Source organism: Heterocephalus glaber, unplaced genomic scaffold (genome assembly GCF_053883595.1).
Source record: "Heterocephalus glaber isolate CG9 unplaced genomic scaffold, H.glaber_assembly_v1.0 deba00001457, whole genome shotgun sequence".
Classification (NCBI taxonomy): domain Eukaryota; kingdom Metazoa; phylum Chordata; class Mammalia; order Rodentia; family Bathyergidae; genus Heterocephalus; species Heterocephalus glaber.
Window position 1 is genome coordinate 47,165,866 of NW_028258305.1, and position 18,997 is coordinate 47,184,862.

Below are 18,997 nucleotides of genomic sequence, written 5' to 3' on the forward strand. Positions count from 1 at the left end.
TGACTGCACTGTGCAGCCCAGGCTGGCCGGAAGTCCTCCTGTTTCAGCCTCCTCAGTGCTGAGATGAAGGCATGCAGCACTACAGCCAGCTCAACATGAATTCTGGAAGGGACACACGATCAGACGGACACATCCCAGCCCCCTCCCCCGACCCATTGCCTGTTACCTGGTCAGGCTGTTTCTAAAGAGTTTGGAGTTACCTTGTCTGCCTGTGTTCTCAGTACCTAGAATAATACCTAGCACTTAGTAGGCACTTGATAAATATTTGTTGAATGGATGAATGAATGATTGGATGCCATTATTTGTAGGGACCTTGCTATTGGCCTCCGGCTGAAGTTGGTGGACTGGTTTAGAGTGCTCCACCTCCTGAAAACTGGATCAGGTGTTGCAGACGACAGTCTCCTTGAACAAGCTCACAATGCCATTGGAGACTACTTTGCTGACCGACAGAAGTGGTACGGGGTCACTGTGCATGTCTTGTGCATTTCCTCAGTGCTTGGGTCGGCTGCTGCCTGAATATTTCCCTAGGATGTGATGCTGGGAGAATGAAGCCCATCCTCCTAAATCCTAAAATTCACACAGCTCTGCATTCACATGGGAGAGGAAGATCCTTGCAGTTGTACTGCGAGCACTGTAAAACTTTGAAGTTTCAAACATAAAACTTGCACTTAGCTCTGGGCAGCTTTGAACTGTTTGAGATCACAATGTACAATTCTATGATGTTACTTGATTTGCGTCTGAACAAAGCACAAGCATATGTTTGCTTGTTTTGTTATTAGAGATTATTTTCGGAAGTCATTGCTTTTATTCTTAAATTTTCAGTTTGATCAATACACTTACACGTGTCAGTAGGAGAAGTTCTGTGATATATCTGATTAAAACAGTGTTTCATAAGAATACTCAGAGTCTGTTACAATTAGGATATGCTATGTAGTCTTTAAGACCTTTTCCCATTGAATGGTGCTGTGTGACCGAAGATGATGAATTGGGTAATGTAAGTAATCACTATCGTCATCATCACTGTGATTATTACTGTGCTACGATTGAACCCTGGGCTTTACACATGTGGACAAGGGCTCTGCCCCTGAGCTGTATCCCACCTGGTGCCACTTCCAGTGAAGGAGCCTTTTGGATGAAAGTACTTATCAGAGATTCATTTAGGTTTAAAAGCTTTTCTTTGTTTTTTCTTTCCATAGGTTGAATGCTGTGGAATATTATGTGCAAGGCCGGAACCAGGAGCGCTTAGCTGAATGCTATTACATGTTAGAAGATTATGAGGGATTGGAGAGCCTTGCCAGTTCACTGCCAGAAAACCACAAGTTGCTTCCGGTAGGCGTTGCACATTTTGGTTTCATCGTGAGGTTACTTTATAAAATTTTTATGCTATATCAGGAAATAACCTCTATAATATAGAAAATTAAAAATCTTAAATTCATAGTTTTGTAGACATGGAATGATGCTTGTATTTTACTTATAAAACAATATATTAATATACTGAGGGGAAAATCCGTCATATTGTTACTATTATAATGTGTAGTCTTGTATAGTTTCTGCAGTTTTATAAAATTGCCTTTGAAAGTTAGCTTAATACCTGAAATATTTACAGATGAAATACTATCTTGTCAGGAATTTGCTTCAAAATCTGAAATTATTTAAAATTTGCTACAACTGAAGTTTAAAAAGATTGCTCAACTTTTATTAAGTTAGATTAACAATAAAGTAGTTATGTTAAGAAAGAAAAACTAGGGCTGGGGATTTAGCTCAGTGGTTCCACTGCCTGCCTCACAAGCGCAAGGTCCCAAGTTCAATCCCTGGTACCAAAAAGAAAGAGAAACTAAAAGCATGTTCTATTCACTTGAATGTTTCTTTTAGTGTCTTTTAATTAATTGTTGAATTTTGCTAATGAGTTCGTGTTTTATTTTTTTATCTTCTGGGTAAATCACTGAGCTGTACCATACCTGTGGAGTTGGTAGAACTCAACTGCAGGCTTGGGACATAGTATAGATGTGAGTTGCACCTCTAAAATTGTGTCTGTTGGTTAATACTTAAGTATAGAATTCTGATAATTCAGTTTTCTTACTGTGAAGTAGGGTAGTTGTCCCTGTAATAATTGCATTTTTACTCACCCCTGTTCTTAACACTTGTGTTTTCTTGAGTAGGAAAGAAACTGAAATTACTTAGAACCCTGGGTATAGGGAACAGTATCAGTGATGGCGAACCTTTTGGAGCTTTCAGTGGTAACAGCTGGCTGCAGCATACGTGCCATAGGTTTGCCACCACTGGTATGGCCTATTTTAGTGTCGTCCCTTAGGTGTGTTTGATGAAGCAGAAAAAATTTTGCTGTTGGGGATCCAGAAGACTAATACTACTGAGTAAATGCTAAGTAATTTTAACAGTAAAAATAACTAACTAAAGTAGTAAATTTAAGTAGTACTATAAATATAAGTTTTAGAGAAATTTCTCATAAGGTGGGAAGAGGAACATAATACTTGCATGGGAAATGCAGGGCACCAGATTATGTACAGTGCGACCACAGTCTGCACAAACGCGCACATCCGTGTGTATGCACAGCACAAAGAAGCTGGGGAGTCAGGGAATATTTACGGAGGTCTCTGGGAGTGTTTCGAGTATGGGGAACATTGTTTCTCCTGGTTTATAATTCCTTACTATTAAGATGCGTTACTTTATGATCAAAGAACATATCCATGTTTTGAAAGGTAGTTGGACAGAAAATGTACATTTATATTTGCAAATGTATTTTGGAAGTAGGAAGGTGGGGAGACAAAAAGTCTGTCTAATTAGTTACCTGCGCCGAAAGAAACAGAAGATTGATTCTGTGAAAATGGAGAAGGCAGCACAGTGTGTGGCAGCTAAGCCTGGAAGCAGCCAATGCCCGTCAGCTGGAGACTGGGTAAAGAAGATGTGGGGTTGAAAACTAAAATGGAGTGCTACTCAGCCATCAAAAGTGAGAAATTAGAGACATTTATGCTAAATGGAGGCACATGGAGGCGGTACTCTTAAGTGAAATAAACAGGACACACGTGTGTAAATACCGAATAGTGTCTCTAGTGTGAGAAACTGAAAGTGTAAATAAGGACTAACTAAAAGGTATAATAGATAATGTGAAATAGGAAGAAAAGGGGCAAAGGGGAAGGGGAAGTGGGAGGGGTAGGGGAAAGGAAAGAAGGGAGTGGAATCAATATGAGAAAACGAAAAAATGGAAACAAAGTCTTTGTAGATAGGGAGGGGTGGAGGGGTTGAAGGGAGGGCAGGGGAAGGGGAAAATAAGAACCAAGAGAGATTATGTAAAGGTGCAGATTACAAAAGGAAAAAGAAAACGGAGAAGGCGGCCACCAGGCGGCCTGGATCTGGTGGAAGTGGCTCTCCCGCTGCGCCGCCCTGTCGCCGCTCTGCCGAGTCCGGCTTCCCCCTTGCAGGAGCGCTGCGGACTTGTCCAGGGTGCGGCTGCTTTGCTCCGGGTGTTTAAGGTGGGCATTTCGCTCTGCTGCCCAGGCTGCTCCGGACTCCTCCCCGAGCGACCCTCCCGCTTCAGCTCGGGTGCTGCTGTGGCCACGCAGGCTGGCTTTTCCTCACAGAGCTGTTTGGAGGCCGCTACGCCACCCGCCCCAGGGCCCTTGGCAGCCACTCGCGCGGGTTTGGCTCTGGCGCCCGACGCCGCTGTGCACGCGAGGCTGCACTGAGAAGAAAGGACTGCGGTGAAGTCGGGTCTGTGCCCGAGCCTGTGAACGGCTGCTTCTGTGCAAAGCGCTGCCGTACGGCCGTTCTGATGTGTGGCCCCTGCTTCTGTCTAAAAGAAAAGCCACGGTTACCACAGCCAGCTGAGTGTCCCCGCGTCCCTGGGCCTTTCCAAGTTCAGATTACGTGGTTTCCTGGGCCTGTGAAGTCTGATGGCACTGATTTGTCCCCGCAGGACATAGCGCAGATGTTTGTGAGAGTTGGAATGTGCGGGCAGGCCGTGACTGCCTTTCTGAGATGTAACCAGCCGAAGGCCGCTGTAGATACTTGCGTGCACCTCCACCAGGTAGGGCCTGGAGTCGCTGTCGGTGGAGTCTGTCGCCTTAGGGATTTTAAGTCAAAGCAAAATGAAAGTCGCCGTCGTGGCCCTGCGAGGGTCGGAGGCTTGAGGTGGACTTGGTGGCAGGGGCCAGCCAGGTTTCTCCCTGGGAGCGGAGGGCTGAGCGCGCTGGAGCTTGCACTGGGCCCTCGAGGGCCTGCGGGGAGCGGGGCTGCGCGTTCACAGTGGCTCACACGGCTCACACGGGAGCAGAAGCTGGCCTGGCTTTCCCTCTGGCGAGCTTTTGTCTGGAAGTAATTTCGCAAATTTCTGCATTTTATTAGGGCTGGGTTTTGATTCCAGAGAAGGACCAGTTAAGCTTGGTCATTGCCTGAGGGAGGAATTGAGTTCCTTCATCAGTGTTTATTTTGGCAAATCTGTTTTCCTTCTCCTCTCTGGAAAACATGCATTTGATATTTTTAGGAGTTGAAGTTTAACTGAAATTAAAGAGAATTATTTTAGAAACTGCTATCAATGTATTTTTGAAGTGTTTTCCTTAAAGTATTTTATAAAGCTTCATTTAGCTTATAAAAATTGTTTTTAGAGGTTGAACCAGGTAGTATTTTCTTAACCAAAAGTGCATATTTTGTTTTATGATAAAAAAAAATGAAAAGGTAAATCTTTTTCTGGCTCATAGCATGGACAAAAATAGAATCACAAGGCTAATGTGATTATGAACTTTGAAATTTTCTTTTTCGAATGCACTTGTTAAGTAAGTCTTAGACTACTTAATCGTCTGGCACACATTTAGCTTATAGAACTTAGAACTGCTCTGATTTTAAGGGCTTTTAAAAAGCATACCAGTCTTCTGTTTGGAAGTACTGTACTGCTGTCTGTTATTGCAGACTAAAGTCTTACTGTGTTATTGTGACATGTTAATGTGAATACTCAGGGAGTGAATGATACAGGTTTTTTTTTCCCCTAGTGGAACAAAGCTGTTGAATTGGCTAAAAGTCATAACATGAAAGAAATTGGATCTCTGTTAGCTAGATATGCATCGCATTTACTGGAAAAAAATAAGACTCTTGAGGCCATAGAACTCTATCGAAAGGCCAGTTACTTTTTTGATGCTGCTAAGCTGATGTTTAAGGTAATGTAATAATCTTGGTGAGTAGCTGGTTTTGTTGTAGTTACAATGTTTTCCATATATATATATATAAAATCTGCTTAGAACTATATATATAGTTCTAAGCAGATTTTTCATTTTCTTTGGAAACAAATGTTTACTCCAGCAAAACCCCTCTGGTTTTATTACTGCTATTAACATTTGTTATTTTGATGTTATTATCTTTTACTAACAGGGCTATTTATTATCAATTTATTGATACCTAAACAATTGTAAATTTGGTACTGAAATTAATAAAGAATTAAAGAATTTTCTGGAATCACCAAGTACAAATTCTCTTAACTGGAAATTAAGAGTCCTTGTAGCTGTACAAATTTTTGAATATTACATTTTTCATAATGTCCATCTGAAAGGAATATAACAAATACCATATTAATCTATGCAAAATTTATATTTTGTTCTGTCATTTAGAAAATTAAATTTCAGTTAATTTTGGAAATGATTATATTTGTACAAATATAGATTCAGAAATATCTTCCCCAATTTTTTAACTGTTTGAGATTGCCGATGAGGAGGCGAAGAAAAGAGCTAAACCGCTGCGAGTGAAGAAGCTCTACGTGCTGGCAGCCCTGCTCGTGCAGCAGCACCAGGAGCAGGTGAAGAGCGCCCAGCGAGGGAAGGCCGGAGGGGAGAGTTCCGAGGTGAGGGCGGAGACGGGAGGCGCCGGGCGGGCGTCACTCCCCTCCTCACAGAGCGGCCCTTCCGCCCAGAGCCGGCACTAACGTCTCTGAATGGTACAAAAGAAATGCCCGATGTAGGGTTTCTGTTCAAATTCAGAAATTTCTACTTAGAAGTAAGGAAAAGTATTTTTAATAAAAGACTAATATGTAATCTTTGTTTTCAAATTTTACTTTTGGTAAAATTTTTACTACCTTGTAAATCTTTCTTTCCAATTAGAGAATTTTGAAAACTTTGTGAGAATATGAGTATTGGCCTGTGGAAGTAACATGTATACTACTTCACAGTGTGAACTTCTCAGAGTACCTTGAAGTTTAATCACTTCCGTTTTAAAATTTGATTGTAGCAGTGTACCAAAATATGAGTTATGATGTGTGTCGTGACGCTAATGTGTTAGGTCTCTGAAGTCACTTTCCTGGTAACCACCCTGGTGGCGTGGCAAGTGACAGACACGCGTGCGGGCTGGCTTTCCTCCTAGGCCGCTTCTGCTTTGGCTGGTTTCCTGGAAGAGGAAGTCCTGCCCACGGCTGGCCGGTTCACAGACAGCGCGTGGAGAGGGGCCGAGGCGTACCACTTCTTTGTGCTTGCTCAGCGGCAGCTGTATGAGGGCTACGTGGACACTGCACTGCAGACAGGTAGGCATGCCGCCCGGTGTGCACGGTGTGCCTGGGAACCCCCAAACTGCGTGTGGAAGGCCTGCTCTTTCAGCTCGCTCTTATATTAAGTTCAGTAGCCTTTTCCCTGTGGATTTATCTTCATATGTTTGAGATTACGCCGTGTGAAATTTTTGTACATCCCCCTTTTGAAACTTAAAAACTTTTTTCTAGTACATAGTAGTACATGTAGTTTACAGAAATATCAGAGCTTTGATATAAGCGGAAAGAAGGTATATAGGGTTCATGTGCTGTCCATCAAAGTTAAACACATAATAGCTCAGTCCCTATCTTTCTGGAAAGCTATATCTAAATCTATACTTATATCAAACTTGGAAAAACTTTTTTCAAACTATAACGGCATACTTTGTATACTTAAAAAATAACATTATGAAGTATTTTCATATTGCATACATTTCTATAGCATTTGTTTTATTTTTTTTAATAAAAATGATTCTTATAATTTCAACCCAAACAAAACAAATATAAAGAAAAAGATAAAATAATCTTAAAACTCAGAGATCATCATTGCTAGCCTTTGGGTAAACTTCCTTTTAGATATTTCTCCATGCTTGAGCTTGCTTTTTCCCTTCAACAGTATGTTGTGATTATCTTCCCTCATTGGTAATCATAGATCTGTATCATTTTTAATGTATATAATATTCCATGATCTTCATGTACTATGATTTATAGATTATTTACATACAGTATCTGGATCTAGATATCTTCTGGGTTATCTATATTTTAGAGCCTAAATATACCAACGCCAGAGAACATAACTGAGATGAGATACATCATGTTACAAGCTGGAGCAGCACATTACTGCTCCCACGGCGTAGCCCTGTCAGTTCCCCTCCCTTCCATTCACACTGTGGGCGACCCTGCGGTTCTCCATCTGCTGCCTGGGTTGTGCTTGGACATCACTAAGTGTCTGTCACACCTGAGTCCTGATGGATCTTGATCTGTATTCTTTTTTTTTTTTTTTTTTGAGACAGGGTCTCACTGTGTAGTTCAGGCTGGCCTCAAACTCACAGCGATCCTTCCGCCTCACCCTCCTGAGTGCTGGGATCACAGGGGTGCACCACCACAACTGGCTTGCTCTGTATTTTAACAGGATTATTTCAAAAAATTTTTAGATAAATTCTTGTAATTGAATGTCTCTAGAATTCTGTAAGGGTGATTTTTTTTTGTTATTTGTATGAGTTCTTCAGGGATTATATGTAATCTCTTTTATATATTGATTCCCCCAGCATTTATAAATTACCATTACTTAGCCTTTCCGTTTCTTTTTTATGAAAAGTGAATATAATGGTATCTTCTGCATAGAACTGTTTTAATGATTAAGTGAGAAGTTCCTGAAGAGAAAATTGACTTAGAATGGTGCTGGCCTTGTGGGCCCTGAGTGAACTCTAGCTGTGATGGCGATATTAACGGTGTTTTAAAAGGTCATGTCCAGCAGCCCTTTGCGTGCTTCACTTAGGAGTCTTTCACTTCAAGGTTATTAAGTATTATATTTTATAGTAAGTTGTCTTGTTATCCTAAAAGCATTTATCAAAATGTGTTCTGCCCTTACAGGTTTGAAATTCTACCTTCAGAAAACTCAATTTATATATATGCTTAATTCCACCCTATATTATTATTATCTATTCATGTATTTCTGTGCTGGTATTTTCATCTTATTATTTTTATATTTAATATCTGGGATTTAAGCTATTTCCCTGCTTTTTGAAAAAGATTGCTGGGTATTTTCTCATATTTGTTCACCCAGAGCAACTTAGTCTTTTAGAGAGTAGGAAGAGTCTCTGTGAGCTCCCATTGGGTTAGAATTGCATTAACTTGATATATTAATATTGGGGTCCTTGGTATGTTTGCAAGTGTTCTCACCTAGAACACCAGTTTTAAAAACCCATTTGTGTGTTGCCTAAAGATTTATAGTTTTCTTCTTTTATGCTCTAGACATTTCTTTTGCAGCTTATTCCTGTTCTTGTTTTATTGGTGCTAGATCTGTATAAGAGCTTCTCTCACTGATCCGTTATATACAAGAATTATTATATTTTTATAACTGACCTTCATTTAAACTAGCTAATATGTAAGTAATTCACTGTGAAAACCATATTTTATACAATGTCTAGGCTTATAGCAAAAGAAAAGTTAGACCTTAGAGATTCTTCACCAAGAGGTGAAGATATCCATATACTTCAGATTTTTTTGTCTTTCAGTGATAAAATTATCTGAACCAGTATATGGCCTATAAAGTATTGCCTGTGAAGCCGTTATGTTTCAGGTATGAAATTAGACAGTAATATTTACTGTAATTGAATATATTTCTACAAATGTCTTCCACTAAAGTTTACTGTCAACACTTGAGCTTTTGAACCACTTTATGGTAATCTAATTATAAAGTACATGAATATATTTTATACTTACGTGTTGTATGAAAATTCCAACATACCAAATAAAATATTAAGACTGCAAGGTGTAAAGAAGAAAAAGAAACAAATTAATTACAAATCTGGTATTAATTCTGCAGTACATTTTTAAAGAAAGATAGCATCGCAAGTATAGAAAAATTGCCAATAAGGGATAGCGGCTGTCAGAGTGGAACATGTGAGCTGGCAGGGTAGGGCTCATTTTCACTTCTTTGTCTTACAGGTGTGTTGTTCACTGCAACAAACAAGCATTAGCCAAGTCAAGGAAGCACAAGTGTATGGTTCCATGTTGCTTTGCCTTTTTAGAAAAAGAAATGTGATATTGAGAATTATGAATAACACTGTATTAATTTTTCTGGAATGACACTGAAATTTCTAACTTAAATGGAATAAGAGATGGATGTTTCAACACTAGAAACTTTTTTGTCTGTGTGTATCTTTTTAAGTTGGCTCAACCATGTGCATCATTTGGTGGTGAATTAAACATTTTAAAAAAAATTTTTCAGTTTTGTGGTACTGGGGATTGAACTCAGGACTTTGTGCATGCGAGGCAATCTCCCACTGAACTACTCCCGCAGCCCTTTTTATTTTAGTTTGAGACAGTGTCTCCCTAACTTGCCCAGGCTGGTCTTGAATTTGTAATCCTCCTGTGAGACTCGGAGTAGCTGGGATTACAGTGTGCACCGCTGGTCCTGCTGTGGTGGTCGTTATTTTTAGAGGACCTGAGGGGTTAGTTGGCTTCACAGAACCTGGAGATCATATATCCTACCAGTGTACCAGTTTCTCAGTGTTTTTCTCTTGAAGTTTGTTAAAGTTTATGGAAGTTAAACTAGAACACAACGTATAATCTTTCCTTGGAGAATTCATGATCCCATTTCAAAGCCTCAATTGTCCTCTTTCCTAGCTTTTCACCTGAGAGACTATGAAGACATTATCCCTGCCGTTGAGATCTACTCTCTGTTAGCACTGTGTGCATGTGCCAGTAGAGCTTTCGGCACTTGTTCAAAAGCTTTTATTAAACTGGAATCTTTAGAGACCCTGAGTTCAGAACAGAAACAGCAATATGAAGATCTTGCTCTAGAAATCTTCACCAAGCATACTCCAAAAGATAACAGGAAGTCTGAATTGGACAGCCTTCTTGAAGGGTAGGCTAATTAATCAGTAGATATCGTTGTACCTTACTAGAAGCTTAGATTGCTGTATGTTTAATGTGTAATACAATAATGAAAGCATGGAATTTTGAAGTAACTTACCTTAACAATACACTCTGTTATTTATCTTAGAAGTCTGTTAATGCTTTATTTTCTCATTGTAAGTAAAGTTTTTATTTGAAAAACACTTTTTGAGGTAACAGTATTTCATTTGAACTTTATCTTGAAATATTTTTCATTCTTCAGTTTTCAGATATATTAAATAAATTAGGTGAGATTGCATAGAGATGTCAAAGTGTAATCAGATTTTTCCCGCTCATGTTTGCAGTGGAGAAGGGAAGCTGCCCACGTGTGTGGCCACGGGAAGGCCCATCACCGAGTACCAGTTCTGGATGTGCAGTGTGTGCAGGCACTGTGTGCACGCTCAGGAGATCAGCAGCTGTGCCTTCTGTCCCCTGTGCCACAGTGCAGTGGGGTAAGCACAGGTGCGTTGTGCATAACTCACATACGCAGAGCTTGTAGACCTGCCTATAGCTGTCTGTGTAATAAGGTTGATTTCCATTGGTTTTATTTTTTTATTTTTATTTTTAAATTTTTTTTTGTACTGGGGATCGAGGATCGAACCCAGGACCTTGTGCTTGCGAGGCAGGCATGGTGCCACTGAGCTAAATCCCCAGGCCTCTATTGGTTTTATATGAAAATCAGCTTCATTATTTTGTAGTTGTATTTTTGCACAAAATATGTATATGAAGATAAGAGGTTAATTTTTGTACGGGAATACAATTATGAATTAATGAGGCTAAGTAATGTAAAACTTAGGAAGCTAACCTCATTTTCTTTCTTTTTTTTTTGATACTGGGGATCGAACTCGGGTCCTTGCGCTTGTGCAGCAGGTGGAGAAACCACTGAGCTAAATCCCCGGCCCACCTCATTTTCTACCTAGCTATCATTTGTATGTTTTATGATTGGTTATATAACACTGAAAATATTCCAAATAAATATTTTTCTGCCATGTCAAGGTTACTAATTCATTATAAAATATTGGGGAGGTAGATGGGGGATGGAGGAAGCATGTGAGTGAGCAAAGTTGAATTTGGAGAATTGACACTAAACCTGTATTATAAAGAGGTTGACTAATAGGAAATGAACTCTGACTGGGGATATGGCTCAGTGGCACTGCGCCTGCCTGGCAAGTGTAAGATCCTGAGTTCGATTCCTGGTACCTAAAAAAAACCCAACATAGTGGAAATGAGCTCTGTCTCTAGCTGTGTTTACTTAAAACCAAGGGGCATTATGGTGGGTAAAAAACACCCAGACCATATTTCTCTAATGGAAATGCATACTTTAGCATAGTGGTAGCCGGCTGTGCATCTCAATAGCTGTGCTGGGGAAATCAGAAAGCAATCTTAGTGTTCACCCACGTGGTACAAAGAAGAGCAAGGTGTGTGCATGTGTGTCAAAGTGTAGATGAGTGAGTTTACCCACATTATGCACCATGTTACATTTTTGTGTATTTATAATTTGTTTTACTAGGTGTTTTCTTGTGATTTTTCGTGTAGAATTAGCCCAGTTCAGTCCAACATCACATTAAAATCTGCTTTTACAACTTTGGGAGGAGGTTGAAAGTGAGTCATCAGGTGACTCGGCTACCAAGGATGACTTGGATCCTGTAAGCCAAAGAAGTTAGCAAGGTATGAAAGTAGACAGGTACAGGATGAAGACTTTTATTCAGATGAGGTAGAAAATAGTAATGTAAATAAGTATTTGACTAGTCAAAATACTACAAAGTGGTAATGTATACTTGCATGATCCAGTGTTAGAACTAGGTTGGAAAATGTTGTTAGGTTCTTTTGGGGAGGAGGGGATACCAGAAATTGAACTTAGGACCGCTTGCCAGGCAGGAGCGGTGCCACTGAGCTACATCCCCAGCCCAGTTATTACATTCTTGCCAGGGTGAAACCTATTGGTCGGAATGCCAGCACTGCAATGCAATGTTGGCAGTTGTTTCTAATGGACGATATGCTACAAGATGTTGTGAAATACACTAATAATGAAATACAAGTAAAACATTCTATATGCACCAATAGTAATACTCAAATATATTTATCATGACACATCCCTATCTGAACTAAAAGCTTTCATAGCAGGACTTTATCATTCTAATCTTCAGAATCTAAAGGATTTATGTGTGGAGAAGTGAGAGATGTAGCATTGAGATTTTTAGAATAGTAATGACACTCGAGATTTGGTTTCTTTCAAAATCGTCTACATTTTGATGACAAAAAGACCCTCCAAGAAAGAAAAAATGTGACAGTTTGGCTGCTATTTGCTCATCTTTTTCTTTGTCCCGAACTGTCAAGCAATTTACGCACCATCCGAATGCATGACAATGGAACAATTTGCATCATTTCATGGTTGTTGGAGTTTTTGGCAATATATGTCAAATGAACCTTCCAAATATGGTATAAAAAATACGCCCTGGTAGATGCGAAGACATTTTACACCTTGAATTTAGAGGTTTATCCTGGAACTCAGCCACCAGGTCTGTACTGGTGCAGTAATAAGCCGTATGATGCTGTGAACAGCCCTGTTGCACCTACTTCAAAAAGTAGCCCAAATGTCACATTCGACAATCAGTTTACTGGTTACCCATTGATATTATATTTGCTAAAAGAACACCAGTTGACCAGCGCAGAAACTGATCACAAGAACAAAGCGGAGATTTCCAGAAAAAATGTTGCAAATTCACAATAGAGAAATGTATAGTACAGTCTTTGGATTTCAGAAAAATGTAAGATTGGCCTTCTAGATGGTGAAGAAAAACAAAGCAGTAAAGTTTTCAGCATCACACCATCATGATGATATTGATAGTGAAGCAGGGCATGGGGCATGGTGGTGCACTCCTGTAACCCTAGCACTCAGGAGGTTGAGGCAGGAGAATCCTGTGAGTTCAAGGTCAGACTGTGCTACATAGTGAAACCCTGTCTCAAAACAAACAAGAAAAAAAAGATTGATAGTGAATCCTCAATACAAATGAAGCCAGAAATGGTCACATTTTACAACAAAACGAAAGGCGCAGTAGATGCTGTTGGCAAGTTACGCGGTAGCTATGATGTTGCTTGAAACACAAAGCTTTGGGCAATGGTTGTGTTTTACGCGATCCTAAACGTCAGGCATAAATAGCTGCATAGATTACAAAGAAAATAACAAGCACAAAATATCACGGAGAAATTTCCCAAAGGATTGGGTCTGGAATCGATAAATGATCAATTACAAGAGAGGAAGAACAGTATGTATCTGCCCAGAGAACTCCGCAAAGAATTCTGGAGAGACCGGTGCACAGACAGGCGAACACGGCCAGGGCCCCTAAGGAAACAGGAAGAGCAGCGAGACGTCAAGGGCGTCCCGCCAGGGAAGACGGGAAAGCAGTGCACACGCCACGCGCTGTCAGTGTCAGTGCGACTCGTGTACGCACGTGCTGTGTCATAACTGAAGCAAAGATTATTTCTGAGGTAGAGTTTTGTTTGTATTTTCATTGTGGTTCACATAGGTATTTATTTCTGCTGTTATTTGTTAGATCTTGTAAACAGTTGATGTTTGTTCTACACACTAATTACATATTAAAATTTAATATTTTATTTTCTGGTTAAGTACACATGGTTCAATATAATAAAATTTTTAAAGTTAAAAAATTAATAATTCACCAGTAGAAATACTCCTAAAAAAATAAACATGGGTGTTACCCCCATAATGATGTTCCTTTTCTAAAAATTTATTTGATGCCCCATAAACTAAACAAGTATTAAATGTTTTCTACGTTCTATTTTTAGAAATGAGGAGATGGCATTTTAAGACCCTTTTTATAACTTGAATTGTTTTTTAAATCTTATTTTAAAGAAAAGTCATTTGACATTTACTCTTATACTATCGTGTAGAAAGTTTGGCTGCACTGATGAGATTTGACACAAACATACCTTTTTTTAGGATTTTCATAGATGCTATTTACTTAATTTCAATTTTTATTTTTTTAGTCCCCTTCTGCAGTACACAATGACCACACTCCTTGTGGACAGGACACAGTTCAGTTCTATTTTCACCCTCCCCCTTTCCTCTGTCCCCCTCCCTCATCTCCTGGTCCCCTTCCCATTTGAGAATGATCTGTCTCCCTACTTCCTAATATCTATGTTCTATTTTGCTCTTTATTTATATTTTGTGTTTCTCATATAAGAAACCATGTGATATTTAATCTCGTGTGTCTGATTTATTGCACTTAACACTGTGGTACCAAGATGCACCTACTTTCCTACAAATGACTCAAGCTTATCCTTCTTTATTGCAGAGTAATACTTCGTTGTATATAAATACCACATTTTCTTTATCCATTCATCTGTTAACATATAGGCCACTTCCAAGATTAAGCTATTATGAATTGTGTTGATATAAACATGGGTGTGTCTTTAACTCAGGAAGATACCTAGATGGGGAATAGCTGGTTCAAATGGAATTTCTAACTTTAGTTTATTGAGAAATCTCCCTGCTGTTTTCCATAGTTGTACTAATTTACATTCCCCTGAACAAGGTAGGAGGGTTTCTTTTTTTCCACAGCCTTGCCAGAATTTATTATTTGATTTTTTTTTTGTATTAAATCCTTTTATTGGTACATTGTAGGTATACAACACAATTACATTCTCATTGGGAATTGTACCTTTACATAATGCATCTTGGTTCTTATTTTTTCTCCATTCCTAGCCCTCCCTTCAGCCCCTCCACCCTTCCCTATTTACAAAGACTTTATTTCCATTTTTTCCATTTCTCAGCATTTTTCCTTTCCCCTGCCCCTCCCACTACCCCTACCCCTTTGGACCTTTTCTTCCTATTTTACATTATCGATTATTCATTCTAATCATTGGTACATTTTAGGTATACAATATAATGACATTCATCATTGGAAATTTGCACCTTTACTTAGTCTCTCTTGGTTCTTATTTTTTACCCTTGCCCAGCCTTCCCTTCAACCCCTCCATTCCTCCCTATTTACAAAGATTTTGTTCCTATTTTTCCATTTTCTCGTATTAATCCCATTCCCTTCTATCTTTTCCCCTAGCCCTCCCACTTCCTTCCCCTTTGCCCCTTTTCTTCCTATTTCACATTACCTATTATACATTTAGTCCTTATTTACACTTTCAGTTTCTCACACCAGAGAAACTATTCGGTATTTACACATGTGTGTCCTATTTATTTCACTTAAGAGTATCACCTCAATGTGCATCCACTTAGCTATAAATGTCTCTAATTTCTCATTTTTTCTGGCTGAGTAGTACTCCATTTTATAAAAAACCCCACATTTTCTCTATCCAGTCTCCAGTTGATGGGCATTTGGGCTGTTTCCAAGTTTTAGTTATTACAAACTGCACTGCTATGAACATGGGTGCACATATATCACTGTGGTATGATTCTTTTAATTCTTTGGGGAAGATCCCCAGCAGTGGAATAGCGGGGTCAAATGGGACTTCCAGTCCTAGTTCTTTGAGGTATCTCCATACTGATTTCCACAGTGCTTGCACCAGTCTACACTCCCACCAGCAGTGGAGCAGGGTTCCTCTTTCCCCACAGCCCCTCCAGCATTTGTTATTGGTTGATTTCATGATAGCAGCCATTCTTTCTGGAGTGAAGTGGAATCTCAGCATTGTTTTCATTTGCATCTCTTGAATGACCAGTGATGTTGAACATTTTTTCATGTATTTATTTGCTATTTCTACTTCTTTGAGAAATGTCTGTTCATTTCAGATGCCCATTTTCAGATTGGGTCTTTAAATTTGGGAGGTCTGATCTTTTTAAGTTCTTTATAGATTCGAGATAGTAGACCTTTGTCTGAGGAAGAGCAGGTGAAGATTTTTTCCCACATTGTGGGTTGTCTCTTCACACTGCTGGTGCTTTCTCTTGCTGTGCAGAAGCCTTTTAATAAGAAGAGATCTCATTTGTTGATTGTTTGTGCTAGTTCATGGCCAACTGAAGTTTTGTTCATAAAACCTTTTCCTACACCAATGTCTTCAAGGGTTCTACCTAACCTCTGTTCCAACTGGTTCAGAGTTTCTATTTTAATATTTAGATCTTTAATCCATTTTAATTTGAGTTTAGTGCATGGTGAGAGATACAGGTCTAGTTTTAATCTTTGGCAAGTTGAAACCCAATTTTTCCAGCACCATTTATTAAAGAGGCTATCTTTCCTCCAGTGAGGGTGTTTGGCTCCTTTGTCAAAGATGAGATGGCTGAGTGTGTCTGGCGTTTCTGCATCTTCTAATCTGTTCCACTGGTCCTCAAGTCTGTTTCTTTGCCAGTACCATGCTGTTTTTATTACAGTAGCTTTGTAGTATAGTTGTAGGTTGGGGATTGTGATACCCCCTGCCATGTCTCTGTTACCTAGAATTGCTTTTGCTATTCTGGGTCTCTTCTTGTTCCAAATGAATTTTTGGATTGTTTTCTCGAGGTCTATGAAGTATGCTGCTGGGATCTCAATTGGAATTGCATTAAATCTATATAGCAGTTTTGGAAGTATGGCCATTTTCACTATATTAATCCTTCCTACCCAGGAGCAGGGGATGTCTGTCCATTTTCTGATATCATCTTCAATCTCTCTTTTCAGAGTGCCATAGTTTTCAGAGAAGAGGTCTTTGATTTCTTTCATTAGGATGATTCCTAGGTATTTCAGTTTTTTGGATTCTATTGTGAAAGGAATTATTTGCCCTATTTCTCTCTCAGTGAGTCTGTCATTGGTGTAGAGGAAAGCTATTGATTTTTGTGTGTTGACCTTGTATCCAGCTACTTGACTGAATTTGGTTGTTAAGTCTAGAAGACTTTTGGTGGAGTTCTTGGGGTCTTCTATATAGAGTATCATGTCATCTGCAAATAATGACAATTTGACTTCTTCATTTCCTATCTTTATTCCTTTTATTTCTTTCTCTTGTCTAACTGCCATGGCTAATGTTTCCAGCACTATATTGAACAAGAGTGGTTATAGTGGACATCCTTGTCTTGTTCCTGATTTTAGTGTGAAGGATTTCACTTTTTGACCATTTAGTATGATATTGGCTGTTGGTTTTTCATAGATGGCTTCTATCAGTTTGAGGTAGAGACCATCTATTTCAATTTTTTGTAGGGTTTTTATCATAAATGCATGCTGGATTTTGTCAAATGCTTTTTCTGGGTCTATGGAGATAATCATATGGTTTTTGTCCTTGGCTCTATTGATATAGTGTATTACATTGATTGATTTGTGTATATTGAACCATCCCTGCATCCCTGGGATGAATCCCACTTGATCAGGGTGTATGATCTTCTTGATGATCTCCTGCATTCTGTTTGCCATTATCTTATTAAGGATTTTTGCATCTATGTTCATTAGTGAGATTGGCCTATAGTTCTCTTTTTCAGTTGGGTCTTTCTCTGCTTTGGGGATCAAGGTGATGCTTGCTTCCAGGAATGAATTTGGGAGTATTGCTTCCCTTTCAATTTCATTGAAGAGTTTAAACAGTAGTGGCAGCAGTTCCTCTCTAAATGTCTTGTAGAATTCAGCAGTGAAGCCATCAGGGCCCAGGCTTTTCTTAGTTGATAAGTTTTTAATTACGTTTTCAATTTCATTGGTTGATTTTGGGTTGTTCAGAATTTTTAGGTCTTCTTCTTTCAACTTTGGTAATTCATATGTATCTAGGAATCTGTCCATTTCTTCTGTGTTGTCCGTCTTACTGGCGTGTATAGGTTCTGGGGGTAGGTATCGATGATCCTCTGGATTTCTGCTGGGTCTGTTGTAATTTCACCCTTTTCATTCCTAATTGCATGGATTTGGGCCTTTTCTTTCCTTTTTCTGACAAGGTTGGCTAAGGATTTGTCAATTTTGTTGATTCTTTCGAAGAACCAATTCTTGGCTTCATTGATTTTTTTTGTATTGTTCTCTTAGTCTCCATTGCATTGATTTCTCCTCTGATCTTTATAATTTCCTCCCTTGTATGAGCTTTGGGGTTGTCCTGCTCTTCTTTTTCTAGAAGCTTGAGGTTCAGCATCAGGTTGTTTAATTGGGCTCGTTCTGTTTTCCTAATATTTGTATTCACTGCTATGAATTTCCCTCCTAAGACTGCTTTCATTGTGTCTCATAGATTCCAATATGTTGTATTGTCATTGTCATTTAATTGAAGGAACTGTCTGATTTCTTCTTTAATTTCCTCTGTGACCCATTGGTTATTCAGAAGTGTGTTGTTCAATTTCCAAGTGTTGATGAAATTTTTTGAGTTTCTTTTGCTATGGATCTCCAATTTCATCGCACTATGGTCTGATAATATATGGGGGATAACTTCATTTCCTTTGCACTTACTTAAACATGTTCTATGTGTGAGTATGTGGTCTATTTTGGAGAATGACCCATGTGCAGCTGAGAAGAATGTGTATTCTGATTTTGTGGGGTGGAAGACTCTGTAAACATCTGTTAAATTCATTTGTTCAAGAGTTCGATTGAGTTCTAGTATTTCATTACTTATTTTTAGTCTAGTTGATCTATCTATTTGTGACAGTGGGGTGCTGAGGTCTCCCACTACAATTGTATTAGTGCATATATGACTTTTCATGTCTGTTAATACTTGTTTTATATAATTGGGTGCACTAGTGTTTGGTGCATAGATATTTATGATTGTCATCTCTTCCTCTTGGATTCTTCCCTTTACAAGGATGTAGTATCCTTCTTCGTCTCTCTTAATCAGTGTTGGTTTGAAATCTACTTGATCTGCCAAGAGGATAGCTACTCCTGCTTTTTTTCGGGTTCCCGTCACATGGAGTATTGTTTTCCACCCTTTAACTTTCAGTCTATGAGTTTCCTTTTGAATTAAGTGTGTTTCTTG

At 39.1% G+C, this 18,997-nt stretch overlaps 1 protein-coding gene across 18 annotated transcripts in view; it reads left to right on the top strand.

Annotated features, from left to right (window-relative positions):
• The window catches only part of Wdr35 (WD repeat domain 35), a 96,589-nt gene that overhangs the window by 63,619 nt on the left and 13,973 nt on the right, over nucleotides 1–18,997 (top strand). For 6 of the 18 annotated variants that reach the window (XM_087216651.1, XM_087216648.1, XM_021253523.2 and 3 more), the window contains 9 exons: nucleotides 309–455; nucleotides 1,197–1,329; nucleotides 3,932–4,042; nucleotides 5,001–5,165; nucleotides 5,702–5,842; nucleotides 6,358–6,514; nucleotides 9,866–10,106; nucleotides 10,441–10,587; nucleotides 11,003–11,130. In XM_087216651.1, the coding sequence (XP_087072777.1) occupies nucleotides 309–455; nucleotides 1,197–1,329; nucleotides 3,932–4,042; nucleotides 5,001–5,165; nucleotides 5,702–5,842; nucleotides 6,358–6,514; nucleotides 9,866–10,106; nucleotides 10,441–10,587; nucleotides 11,003–11,021 (1,261 nt within the window). In that variant the 3' untranslated portion in view covers nucleotides 11,022–11,130. Of the gene's footprint in view, nucleotides 1–308; nucleotides 456–1,196; nucleotides 1,330–3,931; nucleotides 4,043–5,000; nucleotides 5,166–5,701; nucleotides 5,843–6,357; nucleotides 6,515–9,865; nucleotides 10,107–10,440; nucleotides 11,131–11,671; nucleotides 13,751–18,997 lie in introns of those variants that run through there. The other 12 variants (XM_021253526.2, XM_087216653.1, XM_087216656.1 and 9 more) reach the window with 6 other exon arrangements.